This window comes from Scyliorhinus torazame, chromosome 2, assembly GCF_047496885.1.
Source record: "Scyliorhinus torazame isolate Kashiwa2021f chromosome 2, sScyTor2.1, whole genome shotgun sequence".
Classification (NCBI taxonomy): Eukaryota; Metazoa; Chordata; class Chondrichthyes; order Carcharhiniformes; family Scyliorhinidae; genus Scyliorhinus; species Scyliorhinus torazame.
Window position 1 is genome coordinate 13,997,600 of NC_092708.1, and position 20,893 is coordinate 14,018,492.

General features: G+C 48.5%; 1 protein-coding gene across 1 annotated transcript in view; it reads right to left on the bottom strand.

The window, feature by feature from the left end:
- Nucleotides 1–3,276, bottom strand: part of LOC140407752 (desmin-like) — a 293,366-nt gene extending 290,090 nt beyond the window's left edge. Inside the window, exon 1 of the mRNA XM_072495041.1 lies at nucleotides 2,716–3,276. Coding sequence (XP_072351142.1) covers nucleotides 2,716–3,041 — 326 coding nt within the window. The 5' untranslated portion in view covers nucleotides 3,042–3,276. The remainder of the gene's footprint in view (nucleotides 1–2,715) is intronic.
- Between the last annotated feature and the right edge of the window lie 17,617 nt (nucleotides 3,277–20,893).

The following is a 20,893-nucleotide window of genomic DNA, read 5'->3' on the forward strand; positions in this document are numbered from 1 at the left end:
GAGGAGTCTGGGAGGGGGGGCGGCGGGGGCAGTGTCTACAATTCATGGGTGTCCTTCACAGTACTCGGCCAGCAGCATGGTTCAATTCCCGTAACAGCCTCCCCGAACAGGCGCTGGAATGTGGCGACTAGGGGCTTTTCACAGTAACTTCATTGAAGCCTATTTGTGACAATAAGCGATTTTCATTTCATTTCGGGGATTGGGTGGCATTGAATATGGGGGGGTGGACTGGATATGTCATTGGTGACCATAGGCGATTCCTGATTCCTTTTTCTTTTTTCCTTTTCTTTATTTTCCCACCTTGGGAGGGTTTGTTTTATTTGATGCTTGTATTGTCAGGTGGGCTGTTGTTTGGGGTGGTGGGAGAATGGGATCGTTGTTGTTAAGGGGATTGACATTGTATTTGTTACCGTTTACTGTTTGTTGGTGGGGTGTAAATTCTGAAGAAAATGTGAAAATGGAGAATAAAAATATATTTTTTTAAATCACCCATAATCACAGATGTTCCTTTATCACATGCATCTCTGATTTTTCAATACCAACATTACCACTGCAGTTTGGTGGTCTGTATACCACCCCAGCGAGTGTGTTTTGCCCTTGATGTTTCAGCATTGCTTCTTTCGTTGTGAGGCTAGAAATTTACTGATCAAATAAGTTCTTGTTTGAGGAATCCCTCCCTCTCTTCTCCCTCCACTCTGTTATTTTCCCAATCTGCACTGGGATAATTAAGTCCCTAAAGTAATGTTCTTACATCTTTCAGCAATCTGTCTGAAAATGTGGTCCTGCACCTCCTTGCCTCTATTTGATAGCCTATAGTATATGTCCAATAGTGTATTAGATGCTATATTGTTCTTTAATCCTAATTAGATTCTGTCTTTGACACATCCCCTTCCTAGTATTAACAGCTCTCTCAGCCCAGCTGCCACTGCTTTGTTTTCTTCTGTCTTCCATGAATACATGTAGCCAGGAATAGAAAGTGCATTTGCGCACATGCACTCAATACCTATCTCGACCAGTTCACATTTCCCTCATGTCTGACCCCTCAGGCGATCAGGTAGTAGTGATCCAGGTTAGGGGGTTAGTGGTTAGGTGTTACATGTCACTTATTAGTGGTTAGGATTAGGAGTTGTGGTTAGAATTCTATGGTTAGGAGTTGTGGTTAGAATTCTGTGGTTAAGAAACAGTGATGTGGAGCTTTGTCCAGTTAAAAGTTTGGATTAGGGTTCGAGGTTAACAAAGAAACATTCATGACCAGCAGACATTTCAATACACTTCACAGTCAGTGATATACTTTTTGAAGTGTAGTCACTGTCGTAACGTATGAAATATGACCACCAATTTGCACCCATCAAGCTCCTACAAACAGCAATGTGATAATGACCAGGCAATATGTGTTTTGTGATGATGATAGATGGATAAATATTAGCCAGCACACAGGAGAGTATTCATCTATTCTTCTTCAAAATAGTGCCATGGGATCTTTAACACGCATCCAAGTTGACAGTTGGGGTCTCTGATCAACATCTCATTGACATCTCCAATGCATCCTCAAAACCATACAGGGTGTGCCAGTCAGGGTTTAGGGCCTGTGGTTAAGGTTCGGAGCTGGGATTTGGGGGTCGATGGTTAGAGCTGAGTTGGGGTGAGGGTTATGTGATTGTGGCTGTGTTGGAATAAGGAGTGGGTGGTTAAGGTGGCTTGGGGTGATGGGTAAGTGGTTATAGTGGTGTTGTGGTGAGTCGGTGATTAGGGTGGTGAGTGATGAGGATGGCATTGGGGTGAGTGGTATTGGGGTGAGGGGGAGATGGTTAGAGTGGCATTGGGGTGAGGTGCAACTGGTTAGGATGGCATTGGGGCGAGAGGGTAGGTGGTTAGGGTGGTGAGTGGTTAGGGTGGTATTGGGTGAGGGGTGGGTGGTTAGGGTGGCATTGGGGTGAGGTCCGGGTGGTTAGGGCGACGTTGCGGTGAGGTGCAGGTGGTTAGGGAGGAACGTCTTCACCCAAAGGGTTGTGAATCTATGGAATTCCCTGCCCAGTGAAGCAGTTTAGGCTCCTTCATTAAATGTTTTGAAGATAAAGATAGAGTTTTTTTTGAGAATAAAGGTTTGTGGTGTTTTGGCGGGAAAGTGGAACTGAGTCCACAAAAGGTCAACCATGATCTCATTGCATGGCAGAGCAGGCTCGAAGGGCCAGATGGCCTACTCCTGCTCCTAGTTCTTATGTTCTATTGGGGTGAGAGGGTAGGTGGTTAGGGTGGCATTGGGATGAGGGTAGGTGATTCATGTTGAATTGGGGTGAGGGGTGTGAAATAGTGAGGGGGATAGTTTGAAGCCATTATTGCCAACAGGGGAGGGTATTGTGGAGGCAGTGGTGCAGCGGCATTGTCACTGGACTATTAACCCAGAATGTCTGGGGGCCCGGGCTCAAATCCCGCCACGACAGACGGTAGAATTTGAATTCAATAAAAGTCTAGTGACCGTGAAATCGTCGGCTGTGGTAAAATTCCACCTGGCTCACTTTCGGGAAGGAAATCTGCCGACCTTACCCGGGTCTGGCCGGCGCGTGGCTGCAGATCCACAGCAATGTGGTGGATTGACCCTCTGACATGCTGTAGCCAGGCACTGGGTCCAAGAGCACTGAGGGATGGGCACTAGGAGAACAACTAACAGACTCTTTCCCCAATCATTGTGCCTGGTTCTCCCCCCAGGTCACCGACCTCTTCTTGTACTTCTCCTTGTCCGCCTTCAGGCAGTTGAGCTCCTTCTGCTGCTCCTCCAGCCGCAGCTTCAGGTCGCACCTGGCCTTGGCGAAGATGGCCTCGACGCGGCAGTTCTCCTCCTTCTCGGCCAGTTTGAGCTCGGACAGCAGGTCCTTGTTCTTGCGCATGAGGCTGAGGATGGTGTTGTTGATGTACTTGGCGAAGCGGTCGTTGAGGTCCTTGAAGCGCTCCTTGCCATCCTCCAGGCCATCGTGCAGCTCCTTCTCCACCTGCTCCCCGGTCTTGTCGGGGTAGCTGGCCACGGGCCTGCAGCTCGAGTGCATGTCTGCGCAGGGCTCCGAGCGGCGGCGGCGGCGGCCCTCCTCGCTCTCTCCAGGCGCTGCTAACGGCTTCTTCCTTGGGGACTCAAAAGTAAGTACACACTCACCCACCAGAAATGAAAAAACTGATCGCCCAGCGGGGTGGGGGGGATTGAGGAGGATGTGGCCGCTGTGCTGAGGTAAATTTGAAGCCTGTCGGGCTAACCGCCTCCGCGCCGCCTGTTTACTTTCGTCGGCTTGGCAGCCGTTGACAGGCGGCTTCGCGCCTGCGCTCTGGCTCGTTCCCCTCCCCCTCCCACCCCCACCGCGCGCTATTCAACCCAAAACAAAGCCCGTCCAACCGACCCACCCCGCCGGCCCGGCTCAAGTGCGCCTGCGCGCCGCGCGTGGCCCGTGCCCGCCACCGCCTCACACCTCGTGCGCGTGCCTCCGACGACCCCCCCCCTTGCCTCCTCCTGCGCACGCGCCTTCGACGTCGCCCCTCCTTCTGCGCACGCGCCTTCGCCTTTCCCCCCTCTTTGCCTCCTTCTGCGCACGCTCCTTCGACCTCTCCCTTCCCCCCCCCCCTTTTACTCATGCGCCCGCCTGGCTTCTCAGGGCCAGCCAGCGGGCCGGGCCCATCGAAGGCGCATGCGCGTTTCTCCTTCCCGGCGGCTTTCACATCAGTCCTTGCTCGCGCATGCGCCACTTATTCCGCCATCCCGCATGCGCGCTGGGACCTGCCGTTTTGGCGCCTTTTTTTTCTTCTGTTCCCCAGCCTGCCCGCTTTCCCCCTCGGGAGGGCGTCCACCTGACCCAGCGAAACACATCTTTCGTATTTAGTCCATGCATAATGGATATAGGCATCTTGCCTGGCAATAATGGAATAGAGGTGGGACTCTAATACATAATAATACGAGTTCTATAAATGCCTTCAATTGGAACTAGCTTCGTGGTAAAAGCTGGGCGGCATGGACAAGTTGGCCATAAGGGCCTGTTTCCACGCTGCAAACCTCGAGGAGTCCATCTGGACGGATGCTGGAAATCTGGCGTGAAAATGCTGGAAAAGCAACAGAAACATTTAATGTTTCAGAACAACGACCGTCCACCAGAACTGAGAAAGTGAGAGATGTAGTGGGCTGGATGGAGCAAGGGGTGGGTAGCAGGGACAAGATCTGGAAGACAGGAGATGAATCTTCCAGGACCAAAGGGAATGACTACGTGCTGGTGAAGCAAGGTTAGAGGACATCAACAAGCACTCACAAGTCAGTCTAATTTCTCCAGAACTCTCATCTTAAAAAACTTTGTTGCCTCATGTTCGGGCTGGAAAGTGGAGCTGAGTCCACAAAAGATCAGCCATGATCTCATCATCATAGAATTTACAGTGCAGAAGTGCCATTCGGCCCATCGAGTCTGCACCGACTCTTGGAAAGAGCACCCCACCCAAGGTCAACACCTCCACCCCATAACCCAGTAACCCCACCCAACACTAAGGGTAATTTTGGACACCAAGGGCAATTTATCATGGCCAATCCACCTAACCTGCACATCTTTGGACTGTGGGAGGAAACCGGAGCACCCGGAGGAAACCCACGCACACACGGGGAGGATGTGCAGACTCCGCACAGACAGTGACCCAAGCCGGAATCGAACCTGGGACCCTGGAGCTGTGAAACAATTGTGCTATCCACAGTGCTACCGTGCTGCCCCCTAATTGAATGGTGGAGCAGGCTCGAGGGGCCAGATGGCCTACTCCTGCTCCTAGTTCTTATGTTCTTATAGCACAGTGGTTAGCATTGTTGCTTCACAGCACCAGGGTCCTGGGTTTGATTCCCGTCACTGTACAGAGTCTGCACATTCTCCCCCTGTGTGTGTGGGTTTCCTCCGGGTGCTCCGGTTTCCTCCCACAAGATGTGCTGTTGGGTGAATTGGACATTCTGAATTCTCCCTCTGTGTACCCGAACAGGCGCCAGAGTGTGGCGACTAGGGGCTTTTCACAGTAACTTCATTGCAATGTTAATGTAAGCCTTCTTGTGACAATAATAAAGATTGATTGATTGATTGATATTTATTGTCACATGTACTGAAGTACAGTGAAAAGTATTTTTCTGCGGCCAAGGGAATGTACACAGTACGTACATAGTAGACAAAAGAATAATCGACAAAGTACATTGACAAATGGTACAGCAACAAATAGTGATTGGTTACAGTGCGGAATAAAGGCTAAACAAGCAATACATGAGCAAGAACAGCATAGAGCATCATGACTAGTGTTCTTACAGGGAACAGATCAGTCCGAGAGAGAGTCGTTGAGTCAAGTAGCTGCGGGAAAGAAGCTGTTCCTAGTCTGGATGTGCGGGTCTTCAGACTTTATTATATATTTTTCAGGCACCCTTTAAAACCTACCACTTTGAGCAAGCATTTGGTTATCTGTCTTATCATTTTGTTTGATAATGCACTATATAAATCGAATTTGCTGTTTAAAAGTATGCTGAACCACCTACGAACATAAATGATTGCACAATATTGGGCTCTTTTTGCAACTCCTCAGATTGTTAGGAATTATATATAGTTTAAGTAAGTTATATCTGCATTTATGATGTCTCAACTCTAGCATAGTTCTTAGTCTAATAAAGCCTTCTTTACCCTTAAAAAAAAAAATTGCGACTTCCGGTTGCGACGATGCCTTGCTAGCCGCACGTTTCGGCGGCTCCAGCTCCGACGGACCTTCGGGCTCTTTTAAGAGCCCCAACGGGAAATTTTTTGGCGACGCAACCCAGTGTGGGGTGAGTGAGTAGGGAGTCCCCCCCCCCCCCCCCCAACGAAGGAGGAAAATATCGGCGGCGGCGGCTGCAGCGCGAGGAATCGTCGACGAAAGGGACAGAAAGGGAGAAGACACAAGATGGCGGCGGAGAAAGCTCAGGCGACATGGGGGCCCGAGCAAGACGAATTTTTGAGACGGTGTGAGGAGCTACTAAAGAGGGAGGTGCTGACCCCGATGCTACAGGCAATTGAGGGTCTCAAGGAGGCACAAAGGACCCAGGAGACAGCTCCGCGTGGTGGAGCAGAAGGTGACGGATAATGAGGACGAGATCCTGGGCCTGGCGGTCAAAACACAGACGCACGAGGCACTCCATAAAAAGTTTATTGAAAGGATCGAGGCCCTAGAAAACAGAGCGCGAAGGAAGAACCTTTGGATACTGGGTCTCCCTGAGGGAGTGGAAGGAGCAGACTGTGGAGCTTATGTAAGTACGATGCTAAGCTCATTGATGGGTGCTGAGGCCCCTGCGGGCCCCTTGGAGGTGGAGTGGGCACATTGGATCCCGGCGAGAAGACCAAAAGCGGGAGAACCACCCAGGGCGACAATCGTGCGATTTCACCGCCTTAAAGATAGAGAAGAAGTCCTGAGATGGGCCAAAAAGGTGCGGAGTAGTAGATGGGAGAATGCAGTGGTGCGGGTGTACCAGGATTGGAGTGCGGAGGTGGCGAGAAGGAGGGCGAGTTTTAACCGAGCCAAGGAGGTGTTACACAAAAAGAAGGTGAAGTTCGGCATGCTGCAGCCGGCACGACTATGGGTCACGTACCAGGAGAGACACCATTATTTTGATACGGCGGAAGAAGCATGGACCTTTATTAAAGAGGAGAAATTGGATCGGAACTGAGGGACTGATACTGCAGGGAATATTATTGTTAATGTTATGGTTGATGTAAATAGAGAAGTAAATTGGGATGGGGGGAGACACTAGGAAATGGGGGCGCCGGTGAGGGGGGAAAGAAGGGACATAGGCGGAGAATGAGGAATGGGAGGGGGAGGGGAAAGGGAGCTGCGCCACAAGAGGCGGGTCAGATAAAGGGATGTTCCCGCGCCAGAAAGATTATGGCGGGAAGACAGGCGCAAGGCGGATGGGAGTTCCCCACACGGGGGGGTCAAGGAGTGAGCAGGAGTAGCCGGGGTCAGTTGAAGTCAGCTGACTTACGGAAGTAATATGGGGGGAGCAATCACGCTAGAAAGGGATCTAGCGGGGGGGGGGGGGGGTGGGGGGGACAACTGGGTTGCTGCTGCGGAAATCAAAAAGGAAACGGCTAAAGAGTGGGTGGACGGGGATGGAATGCGACGCTTGGGGAGCGAGTGGGAGCGCGGAGGCGGGATTTGGGACTGGCCTAGAGAAGGTGATGGCTAGTCGACACGGGAGGGGGGCAGGTAGCCCCCTAGTGAGGCTGATCACGTGGAACGTGAGAGGCCTGAACGGACCGATTAAAAGGGCCCGAGTGCTCGCGCATTTGAAAGGACTAAGGGCAAACGTGGCTATGCTCCAAGAGACGCACCTGAAGGTGGCGGACCAAGTTAGGTTAAGGAAAGGATGGGTGGGACAGGTGTTCCACTCAGGACTAGATGCAAAGAATAGAGGGGTGGCCATATTGGTGGGGAAACGGATAGCATTTGAAGCAAAGAACATCGTAGCAGATAGCGGAGGTAGATATGTAATGTGAGTGGCAGGCTGGAGGGAATGGAGGTCGTGTTAGTTAATGTATATGCCCCGAATTGGGACGATGCGGGATTTATGAGACGGATGCTGGGTCGTATACCGGACCTGGAGGTAGGAAACTTTAAATTGGGAGGGGACTTCAATACCGTGCTGGACCCAGGGCTAGATAGATCCAGCTCAAAGACCGGAAGAAGGCCGGCAGCGGCCAAGGTGCTCAAGGGGTTTATGGACCAAATGGGGGGAGTGGATCCATGGCGATTTCTTAGACCGAGGGCCAGGGAGTTCTCCTTCTTCTCCCATGTCCATAAAGTGTACTCCCGGATAGATTTTTTTGTTTTGGGAAGGTCGTTGATCTCAAGGGTGGAAGAAGCTGAGTATTCAGCCATAGCGGTTTCGGACCATGCCCCACACTGGGTGGACCTGGAACTAGGAGAGGAAAGGGAGCAGAGAGCACTCTGGCGATTAGATGTGGGATTGATGGCGGACGAGGGAGTGTGTGGAAGAGTGCGGGGGTGTATTGAGAGATACCTGGAGGTCAATGATGACGGGGAGGTCCGTGTGGGAGTGGTATGGGAAGCACTAAAAGCGGTGGTCAGAGGAGAGCTGATCTCCATTGGGGCCCACAAAGGGAAAACAGAGGCCAAGGAAAGGGAAAGATTACTGGGGGAGATGTTAAGGGTGGATAGGGAATTTGCAGAGACCCCAGAGGAGGAACTGTACAGGGAGAGGAGACGACTCCAGACGGAGTTTGACCTCCTGACCACCAGAAAGGCGGAGGTGCTGTGGAGGAAGGCACAGGGGAGGAGGTATGAATATGGGGAAAAGGCTAGTCGCCTGCTGGCTCATCAGTTGCGAAAGAGGACAGCGGCGAGGGAGATAGGGGGTATTAGAGACGAAAAGGGAGCCACGGTGCGAAGAGCAGGGAAGATAAATGAGGTGTTCAAGACCTTTTATGAGGGACTGTATAGGTCCCAACCCCCAGAGGGAGAGGAGGGGATGCGGCAGTTCCTGGATCAGACGGGTTCCCGGTGGAATTTTATAGAAAATATGTGGACTTGTTGGCCCCGTTGTTGGTGAGGACGTTCAATGAGGCCAGGGAAGGAGGGACTTTACCCCCGACAATGTCGGAGGCGACGATATCGCTAATTTTGAAGAGGGATAAAGATCCGTTGCAGTGCGGGTCCTATAGACCTATTTCATTGTTGAATGTGGACGCCAAATTGCTGGCAAAGGTACTGGCATCGAAGATAGAGGACTGTGTCCCGGGGGTGGTGCACGAAGACCAGACAGGGTTCATAAAAGGGAGACAACTGAATGTTAACGTGCGACGACTATTAGGGGTGATAATGTTGCCCCCAGTGGAGGGGGAGGCAGAGATAGTGGCGGCAATGGATGCAGAGAAGGCATTTGATAGGGTGGAGTGGGAGTATTTATGGGAGGTGTTAAGGAGGTTTGGGTTCGGGAACGGGTTTATTAGCTGGGTCAAACTTCTTTATGGGGCCCCAACGGCAAGTGTAGTCACGGGTCGGCAAAGATCGGAGTATTTCCGATTATATAGGGGAACAAGACAGGGATGCCCGCTGTCTCCACTGTTGTTCGCATTGGCAATTGAACCTTTGGCCATGGCGTTGAGAGACTCCAGGAAATGGAGAGGGGTGATTAGAGGGGGAGAAGAACACCGAGTCTCGCTATACGCGGATGACCTACTGTTGTATGTGTCGGACCCAGCGGGGGGGATGATAGAGGTTATGCGGATGTTGAGGGAGTTTGGAGATTTCTCGGGATATAGGCTTAACATGGGGAAGAGTGAACTATTTGTGATACACCCAGGGGACCAGAGTAGAGAGATAGAAGGCCTGCCTGTAAGGAAAGTGGAAAGAAACTTCCGATACCTGGGGATTCAGATCGCTAGGAGCTGGGGAACCTTGCACAGACTTAATCTGACACGATTGGTAGAACAAATGGAGGAGGACTTCAAGAGGTGGGACATGCAGCCTCTGTCGTTGGCGGGCAGAGTGCAGGCAATTAAGATGATGGTCCTCCCGAGGTTCTTATTTGTATTTCAATGTCTCCCTATATTAATCACAAAGACCTTTTTCAAAAAAATAGACAGGAGCATCACGAGCTTCGTGTGGGCAGGGAAAGTCCCGAGGGTAAGGAGGGGGTTCCTACAACGTAGCAGGGACAGAGGAGGATTGGCGCTACCGAATTTGGGCGACTACTATTGGGCCGCCAATGTGGCGATGATTCGTAAATGGATGATGGAGGGAGAGGGAGCGGCGTGGAAAAGACTGGAGAGAAAGTCCTGTAAAGGGACGAGCTTAGAGGCGCTGGTGACAGCGTCGCTACCGTTCTCACCAAAAAAGTTTACCACGAGCCCGGTGGTGGCGGCAACATTGAATATCTGGGGACAATGGAGGCGACCGAGAGGTGTGCGGGGAGCCCTGGTGGGGTCCCCAATCAGGAACAACCAGAGGTTTGCCCCAGGAAGAATGGATGGAGGATTTCAGAGCTGGCACCAGTTGGGAATTAGGAGGGTGGGAGATTTATTTATAGATGGGACGTTTGCGAGCTTGGGAGCATTGGAGGAAAAGTATAAGTTGCCCCGGGGAAACTTCCTTAGATATATGCAGGCGAGGGCGTTCACTAGACAACAGGTGAGGGAATTTCCGCTGCTCCCGGTACAGGGGATTCAGGACAGAGTGCTTTCGGGGGTGTGGGTCGGAGAGGGCAAGGTGTCAGAGATATACCAAGAGATGAGGGAAGAGGGGGAGGAGTTGGTGGGCGAACTAAAAGGAAAGTGGGAAGAAGAGCTAGGGGAGGAGATAGAGGAAGGTATGTGGGCTGATGCCCTAAGCAGGGTAAACTCCTCTTACTCATGTGCCAGGCTTAGCCTGATTCAATTCAAGGTGCTACATAGAGCACACATAACGGGAGCAAGACTGAGCAGGTTCTTTGGAGTGGAGGACAAGTGTGGGAGGTGCGGCGAAAGCCCGGCAAACCACACACATATGTTTTGGTCGTGCCCGGCACTGGAGGGGTATTGGAAGGGAGTGATGGGAGTGATTTCTAAGGTGGTGAAGGCCCGGGTCAAACCAGGCTGGGGGCTAGCTCTATTTGGAGTTGCGGATGAGCCGAGAGTGCAGGAGGCGAAAGAGGCCGACGTTGTGGCCTTTGCGCCCCTAGTAGCCCGGCGTAGGATTCTACTCATGTGGAAGGAGGCGAAACCCCCCGGACTGGAGGCCTGGGTAAACGATATGGCGGGGTTCATAAAACTGGAGCGGATAAAGTTTGCCCTGAGAGGATCGGCTCAAGGGTTCACCAGGCGGTGGCAGCCATTTCTCGACTACCTAGGGGAACGTTAGAGGGAAGACAGATGACCAACAGCAGCAACCCAGGGGAGAGGGGGGGGGGGGCGGGGTGGAAGTTTTAGTTTATGTTAAATGACTATGTTGATTAGCCATTTGTTTATTGTTAAACTTTCTTTACTGTTATGTTTGTTCTGTAAGGGGAAACAATTTTGTTCGAAAAAATTTCAATAAAACATATTTTTTTTTTTTAAATCGCATTTATGTGCGTTGGGCATAACCTAAAGCTTTAAGTTTAATTTATATTTCTTAAGCTTTAGTTTCATTTTTATAAGTTGCCTGTAACTTAATTGCAGTGTTAATGTAAGCCTACTTGTGACACTAATAAAGATTATTGTTATAAGTCGGTGGGTTTGTTGAGATTACTGCACTATATGAGGTTTTATGACCATACAACCACAGAGCATAAAAAATTGGGCTGTTGCCTAGGAACCAAGGGCCCACATAGAAAAGGAGAAGCAGTTAGTTCAGTTGAGAGAAGGTCAGTACAGTTGGAACAAGGTAACCCAGTAAGAAGCAGCATTCCACAGACACTGGAAGAACAGGCAGGATATTGCACAGGGTCAGAAAGTCAATCCCAAACTAAAGAACAGCTTAGTAGGGATGGCACAGTGGTTAGCACTGCTGCCTCACAGTGCCAGGGACCTGGGTTCAATTCCAGCCTTGGGTGACGGTCTGTGTGGAGTCTGCACGTTCTCCACTTGTCAGCGTGGGTTTCCTCCGGGTGTGCCGGTTTTCTTCCAGAGTCCAGGAATGTGCAGACTGGGTGGATTGGCCATGCTAAATTGCCTCAAAGTGTCCAAAGATGTGCAGGTTAGGTGGGGTTACCGGGACCCTCTTTCAGAGGGTCAGTGCAGACTAGATGGGCCGAAAGGTGTTCTGCACTGTAGAGTTTTTTTTGATTCTATCGAGTCACAAAAATGAGACAAAATAAAGTTTGAAGAAGACTGAAGTCAAGGAACAAAGGACAGGAATTTGTGAAAAGGTTCTGTTCAATAAAGTTGAGAGTGAGGAGCTTCAAGACAGGGCTTCAAGGTGCAGTCCTGGGGAAATAGGCTTTCAAGAAGCTAGAGCTCCAAGCGGACCCAAGTGACTCCTTACTACTGGCCTGTGAAGCGGTGGTGTTCTGTTGATATGCCTGGATATCCGAGAGTTGTGTGAAAGGTGAAACTTGAATGCATGTGGTGATCCACGGCAGAGAAACACCACAAAGAGAGCTTGAAACCCTGGAGGTGGATCCTTGGTGAGGTTAACCAAGAGAAAGTGTTGTTTGGCGGAAGGTGCCAAGGCGGGTTCTTCGAGAGAGGAGATTGGAAACTCATGTGGAAGCCAGAGTTTTCATGAGACAAGTTGGCTCACAAGTGTGAACAGCATCTGGGGGAAATTGATGAAAAATCAGTAGAAGTTGTTTTGGCTGGCCTCTGTCACTTGGTTTTAGAGTGGGTGGTGCCGAACCACATTTTGCCTATTGGTCCACATTGACTGTGTACTTCCTGTGAACATTAGTTAACAAATTGGGGAAAATAAAGATTTAAAAAATGAAATTGGGATAAAATAAAACAATGGGTTGATAAGAACATAGAACATTACAGCGCAGTACAGGCCCTTCGGCCCTCGATGTTGCGCAGACCTGTGAAACCACTCAAAAGCCCATCTACACTATTCCCTTATCGTCCATATGTCTATCCAATGACCATTTGAATACCCTTAGTGTTGGCGAGTCCACTACTGTTGCAGGCAGGGCACTCCACACCCTTACTACTCTGAGTAAAGAACCTACCTCTGACATCTGTCTTATATCTATCTCCCCTCAATTTAAAGCTATGTCCCCTCGTGCTAGACATCACCATCCGAGGAAAAAGGCTCTCACTGTCCACCGTATCCAATCCTCTGATCATCTTGTATGCCTCAATTAAGTCACCTCTTAACCTTCTTCTCTCTAACGAAAACAGCCTCAAGTCCCTCAGCCTTTCCTCATAAGATCTTCCCTCCATACCAGGCAACATTCTGGTAAATCTCCTCTGCACCCTTTCCAATGCTTCCACATCCTTCCTATAATGCGGCGTCCAGAATTGCATGCAATACTCCAAATGCGGCCGCACCAAAGTGTTGTATAGCTGCAACATGACCTCATGGCTCCTAAACTCAATCCCTCTCCCAATAAAAGCTAACACACCGTACGCCTTCTTAACAACCCTCTCAACCTGGGTGGCAACTTTCAGAAATCTATGTACATGGACACCGAGATCTCTCTGCTCATCCACACTGCCAAGAATCTTACCATTAGCCCAGTACTCAGTCTTCCTGTTATTCCTTCCAAAATGAATCACCTCACACTTTTCTGCATTAAACTCCATTTGCCACCTCTCAGCCCAGCGCTGCAGTTTATCTAGGTCCCTCTGTAACTTGTAACATCCTTCCGCACTGTCCACAACTCCACCGACTTTAGTGTCATCTGCAAATTTACTCACCCATCCTTCTACGCCCTCCTCCAGGTCATTTATAAAAATGACAAACAGCAGTGGCCCCAAAACAGATCCTTGTGGTACACCACTAGTAACTGGACTCCAGTCTGAACATTTCCCATCAACCACCACCCTTTGTCTTCTTCCAGCTAGCCAATTTCTGATCCAAACTGCTAAATCACCCTGAATCCCATGCCTCCGTATTTTCTGCAGTAGCCTACCATGAGGAACCTTATCAAACGCTTTACTGAAATCCATATACACCACATCAACTGCTTTACCCTCATCCACCTGTTTGGTCACCTTCGCAAAGAACTCTATAAAGTTTGTGAGGCACGACCTACCCTTCACAAAACCGTGCTGACTATCTCTAATCAAATTATTTCTTTCCAGATGATTATACATCCTATCTCTTATAAACCTTTCCAAGGTTTTGCCCACAACAGAAGTAAGGTTCACTGGTCTATAGTTACCGGGGTTATCTCTACTCCCCTTCTTGAACAAGGGGACAACATTTGCTATCCTCCAGTCTTCTGGCACTATTCCTGTAGACAAAGATGACTTAAAGATCAAGGCCAAAGGCTCAGCAATCTCCTCCCATCCGGCCCAGGTGACTTATCTATTTTTACACTTTCCAGAATTGCTAACATCTCCTTATGAACCTCAAGCCCTTCTAGTCTAGTAGCCTGAATCTCAGTATTCTCCTCGACAACATTGTCTTTTTCCTGTGTGAATACTGACGAAAAATATTCAATTAGCACCTCTCCTATCTCCTCGGACTCCCAAGCACAACTTCCCACTACTGTCCTTGACTGGCCCTACTCTTACCCTAGTCATTCTTTTATTCCTGACGTATCTATAGAAAGCTTTGGGGCTATCCTTGATCCTACCTGCCAAAGACTTCTCATGTCCCCTCCTGGCTCTTCTTAGCTCTCTCTTTTGGTCCTTCCTAGCTAACTTGTAACTCTCGAGCGCCCTAACTGAACCTTCATGTCTCATCTTTACATACGTCTCCTTCTTCCTCTTGACAAGTGTTTCGACTGCTTTAGTAAACCACGGTTCCCTCACTCGACCACTTCCTCCCTGCCTGACAGGTACATACTTATCAAGGACACGCGGTAGCTGTTCCTTGAACAAGCTCCACATTTCCATTGTGCCCATCCCCTGCAGTTTTCCTCTCCATCCGATGTATCCTACGTCTTGCCTCATCGCATCATAATTGCCTTTCCCCCAGATACAACTCTTGCCCTGCGGTATATACCTATCCCTTTCCATCACTAAAGTACACGTGATCAAATTGTGGTCACTATCACCAAAGTGCTCACCTACCTCCAAATCTAACACCTGTCCTGGTTCCTTACCCAGTACCAAATCCAATATGGCCTCGCCTCACGTTGGCCTATCTACATACTATGTCAGGAAACCCTCCTGCACACATTGGACAAAAACGGACCCATCTAATGTACTCGAACTATAGCGTTTCCAGTCAATATTTGGAAAGTTAAAGTCCCCCATAACAACTACCCTGTTCCTTTCGCTCCTATCCAGAATCATCTTTGCAATCCTCTCCTCTACATCTCTGGAAATTATTCGGAGGCCTATAGAAAACCCCTAACAGGGTGACCTCTCCTTTCCTGTTTCTAACCTCAGCCCATACTACCTCAGTAGACGAGTCCTCATCAAACGTCCTTTCTGCCACCGTAATACTGTCTTTGACTAACAATGCCACCCCTCCCCCTCTTTTACCTCCTTCCCTGAGCTTACTGAAATATCTAAATCCCGGCACCTGCAACAACCATTCCTGTCCCTGCTCTATCCATGTCTCCGAAATGGCCACAACATCGAAGTCCCAGGGCAACTTTCTGAAGAGATTTTGAGATGCAAATTAGCATTTCAGTTTATCTATGTGATAAGAGGAAAACAATGGAGTATAGAAGTGGAGAGATAAGAAGATTGACACATATATGTTAAATACGCAGGGTGGATAACATCAAAGAGAAAGAATTATATATATCTATCGCACAATGACTGGGAAGTTACCATCACAGCCACAACCAGCTGCAGACACGGTCTCCAGGAAAGAAATAGCAGATTTTGCTTTTGCTGAAACAGTACATGGTTTTCCCAAACTTGACAAATAACCTGTGCATGGTAACTATCTGCTGGATTTAGCTCATATAGTCATACAATACTGAATGTTGGTTGGGAACAAAGGGGCCTGAGATTTCAGGGATCGTAGGTAGTTGGGAACAACGGGGTAATTTCATGTAATACTGTGTGTGTATAGCCATCAGTGTAATTAAGTGTTGCAGTGTATTATAGTTCTTGTATGTTTTTTTAAGTTAAAAAATATTCTTTATTAATTGTTCACACAACGACTGGACTATTCCTCCCTGGTTCACATATCTTTCTCACAAAATAACAAATTGAAAATATATGCCAGTATATATCGGTGTTCCAAGTGTGTTAAGATGTAGAATTACTGCAGTGCAGAAGGTGGTCCTTCGGCCCATCGAGTCTGCACTGCCCCTCTGAAAGAGCACTCTACCTATCCCCATTCCACTGTCCTATCCCCGTAACCCCACCTAACCTGCACATTGAACACTAACGAGCAATTTAGCATGGGCAATCCACCAAACCTGCACATCTTTTGTTTTGGAATACTCTCGCAGTTAACATCAGCGGGGTTCATAACATAGTGTATAAGTTAGATTTTTAAACATCTGTTATCTTTACGAATCTCTATCTGTAAAGGTATAATCGGGTGATGTAGTGTAAATAGTTAATCTTTTCTTGTTTAATAAATGTTTATTTTTTTGTTAAAAGTTAATCAACAGACCTGTGACTGTTCAGTAGCCACCTTCCACATATCTAAACAAAAACTAAAAGTTTGGGTCTCTCTTAAGCCAGGCCCCACTCTGAGATCTGACTGTTCAGTACTTACATCAACAGGGATTGTAACAAGACACTGACACAGACAGTGTCCAAATGCAGCAATACCTGGACAATACCTAGGCTTGGTATGACAACTGGCAAGTAACATGAGTGTCACACTAGTGTGAGGCAATGGACACCCCCAGCAATAGAGAAACTACCCATCGCCCCATGACACTCAGTGGCACTACCATTGCTGAATCCCCCACTATCAACATCCTGGGGATTACCATTGACCAGAAACTGAAGTGGACTAGCCATATTAATACTGTGGCTGCCATGGCTATAATAGTAAGTCAAAGGCAAGGAATCCTGTGGTGAGTAACTCACCTCCTGACACCCCAAACGCTGTCCACCATCTACAAGGCACAGGTCAAGAGTGTGATGCAATACTCTCCACTTGCCTGGATGAGTGCAGCTCCAACCACTCAGGAAGCTCGACACCATCCAGGACAAAGCAGCCCCGCTTGATTGCACGCCTTTCTACAAACATTCAATTTCATTTGATTTAGATTTAATGTCTCCTGTACTGGGGTGCAGTGAAACGTATTTCTGCGTAGATGAGGCAGATCGTTCCACATATAAGAAACATAGGACATACGATAAATAAACAATGTAAATACATAGACATTGGGTGAAGCATACAGAGTGTAGCATGACTCCGTAAAGATGCTTGGAGAGACCAGTTTAGTCCAGAAGAGGATCTGGTAACAGCGGGGAAGAATCTGTTTTTGAATCTGTTAGTGTATGTTCTCAGTCTTTTGTATCTCCTGCCCGATGGAAGAGTTTGGAAGAAGGAATAACCCGGGTGGGAGGGGTCTTTAATTATGCTGCTCGCTTTCCCAAGACAGCGGGATGTGTAGAATTTGAAGTTGTCAACTATCTCCACCTCGGCACCATTAATACAGACGGGTGTGTACGATACTTTGCTTCCTGAAGTCAATGACCAGCTCCTTAGTTTTCCTGACATAGAACATAGAACAGTACAGCACAGAACAGGCCCTTTGGCCCTCGATATTATGCCGAGCTTTGTCCGAAACCAAGATCAAGCTATCCCACTCCCTGTCATTCTGGTGTGCTCCATGTGTCTATCCAATAACCACTTGAAAGTGTCCGACTCCACTATCACAGCAGGCAGTCCATTCCATACCCTAACCATTCTCTGAGGAAAGAACCTACCTCGGACATCCCTCCTATATCTCCCACCCCGAACCTTATAGTTATGCCCCCTTGTAACAGCTACATCCACCCGAGGAAATAGTCTCTGAACGTCCACTCAATCTAGCCCCCTCATCATCTTATAAACCTCTATTAAGTCGCCTCTCATCCTCCTTCGCTCCAATGAGAAAAGCCCTAGCTCCCTCAACCTTTCCTCATAAGACCTACCCTCCAATCCAGGCAGCATCCTGGTAAATCTCCTTTGCACCCTTTCCAATGCTTCCACATCCTTCCTATAATGAGGTGACCAGAACTGCACACAATACTCCAAATGTGGTCTCACCAGGGTCCTGTACAGTTGCAGCATAACCCCACAGCGCTTAAACTCAAGCCTCCGTGAAAAACGCTAACACACTATAAGCCTACTTCACGGCTCTATCTACTTGAGTGGCAACCTTCACAGATCTGTGGACATGAATCCCAAGATCTCGCTGTTCCTTCACATTCCTCAGAACCTTGCCGTTGACCCTCTAATCCGCATTCAAATTTGTCCTACCAAAATGAATCACCTCGCACTTATCAGGGTTAAACTCCATCTGCCATTTTTCAGCCCAGCTCTGCATCCTATCAATGTCTCTTTGCAGCCTACAACAGCCCTCCACCTCATCCACTACTCCACCAACTTTGGTGTCATCAGCAAATTTACTGACCCACCCTTCAGCCCCCTCCTCCAAGTCATTGATAAAAATCAAAAATAGCAGAGGACCCAGCACTGATCCCTGTGGTACACCGCTGGTAACTGGTCTCCAGTCTGAAAAATTTCCATCCACCAACACCCTCTGTGGTAGCCAGTTACTTATCCAATTGGCGAAATTTCCCTCTATCCCACACCTCCTTACTTTCTTCATGAGCCGACCATGTGGAACCTTATCAAATGCCTTACTGAAATCCATGTATACGACATCAACTGCTCTACCTTCACCTACACACTTCGTTACCTCCTCAAAGAATTCAATCAAATTTGTGAGGCAAGACTTACCCTTCACAAATCCGTGTTGACTATCCTGGATTAAGCTGCATCTTTCCAAATGGTCATTAATCCTATCCTTCAGGGCCTTTTCCATTAACTTACCGACCACCGAAGTAAGACTAACTGGCCTATAATTACCAGCCTTTAATTGAGGGAGAGATTATTGTTGCTGCACCACTCCACTAGGTTCTCTATCACCCTCCTGTATTCTGACTCATCATTGTTTGAGGTTGACCCACTACGGTTGTGTCACCAGCAAACTTGTAGGTGGAGTTGGAGCCAAATTTTGCCACACGGTCGTGTGTGTATAGGGAGTATAGGGGGTTAAGTATGCAGCCTTACGGGGCCCTGGTATTGAAGACTATCGTGGAGAAGGTGTTGTTGTTTATTCTTACTGAGTGTGGTCGATGGATCAGGAAGTCGAGGATCCATTTACAGAGGGAGGAGCCAAGTTCAAGGCTTTGGAGTTTTGATATGTGCTTGGCAGGGATTTTGGTGTTGAAGGCACAGCTGTAGTCAATGAATAGGAGTCCTTGTTGTTGAGATGCTCCAGGGATGAGTGGAGGGCCAGGGGGATAGCTTCTGCTGTGGGTCGTTTGAGGCGGTATGTGAATTGCAGTGGATCAAGGCATTCTGGGAGTATGGAGTTGATGTGCCTCATGACCTACCGTTCAAAACACTTCATAATGATGGATGCCAAGGCCACTGGATGGTAGTCGTTGAGGCACCTTGCGAGGTTCTTCTTTGGCACTGATATGCTGGTGGTCATTTTGAAGCAGGTGGGAACCTCTGAAAGAAGTACAGAGAGGTTGAAGATGTCAGTGAACACACCCACCAGTTGGTCCGCATAGGATCGGAGTTCAAACCCTCCACCACTGACGAACAGTGGCAGCCGTGTGTACCATCTACAAGATGCACCGCAGTAACTTGCCAAGGTTCCTTAGACAGCACCTTCCAAACCCACGACCATTACCATCAAGAAGGACACGAGCAGCAGTTACCTGGGAACCCCGCCACCTGGAGGTTCCAAGTCACTTACCACCCCGACTTGGAAATATAATAATAATCTTTATTGTCACAAGTAGGCTTACATTAACACTCAATTAAGTTACTGTGAAAAGCCCCTAGTCGCCACATTCCGGCGCCTGTTCAGGTACACCGAGGGAGAGGTCAGAATGTCCAAATTATCTAACAGCACATCTTTCGGGACTTGTGGGAGGAAACCGGAGCACCCGGAGGAAACCCACTGGCGTGAACAGCCAGGAGATTGCGCGCCATCTCCGTTACTATTCAGAATATCCTGTGGATGTTCAAATTGTGCAAATATCATAAGTACAGAGATCAGTAAAAGACAAAACAGACTGATCAAAACAGAATGTAAAAGAATTGATGAGAGATTTTGTGTACTTGAGTAGCTTATTTTGTTCTAACAGAAACTAGTCTGATGTGTTTTTGCTTTTTGAAAAAAAGGGAAATGTTACGATAATAGGGTGATTGTTGTAGTGTACTCTAAAACGATACACTCTGTACTTCATGGGGTCACCTGACCTAAAGGTCAACGGTCAGATAGCACATGTGAATGTAGACAGGTGTTGCAATTTTGTCATAGAACAAAGAACAAAGAAATGTACAGCACAGGAACAGGCCCTTCGGCCCTCCAAGCCCGTGCCGACCATGCTGCCCGACTAAACTACAATCTTCTACACTTCCTGGGTCCGTATCCCTCTATTCCCATCCTATTCATGTATTTGTCAAGATGCCCCTTAAATGTCACTATCGTCCCTGCTTCCACCACCTCCTCTGGTAGCGAGTTCCAGGCACCCACTACCCTCTGTGTAAAAAACTTGCCTCGTACATCTACTCTAAACCTCGCCCCTCTCACCTTAAACCTATGCCCCCTAGTAATTGACCCTTCTACCCTGGGGAAAAGCCTCTGAGGAGAATCCACTCTGTCTATGCCCCTCATAATTTTGTAGACCTCTATCAGGTCTCCCCTCAACCTCCTTCGTTCCAGTATACACCGCAGGGCAAGAGTTATAGCTGGCAATTATGATGCCATTAGACGTGACTTGGGGGGTGGAGGTGGAGAAGTAGGCTGCAAGTGTTGGGCACACTGGATAAGTGGAGCTTGTTCAAGGATCAGCTACTGCGTGTTCTTGATAAGTCTGTACCGGTCAGGCAGGGAGGAAGGCGTCGAGCGAGGGAACCGTGGTTTACCAAAGAAGTGGAATCTCTTGTTAAGAGGAAGAAGGAGGCCTATGTGAAGATGAGGTGTGAAGTTTCAGTTGTGGCGATGAATAGTTACAAGGTAGCGAGGAAGGATCTAAAGAGAGAGCTAAGACGAGCAAGGAGGGGACATGAGAAGTATTTGGCAGGTAGGATCAAGGAAAACCCAAAAGCTTTCTATAGGTATGTCAGGAATAAGCGAATGACT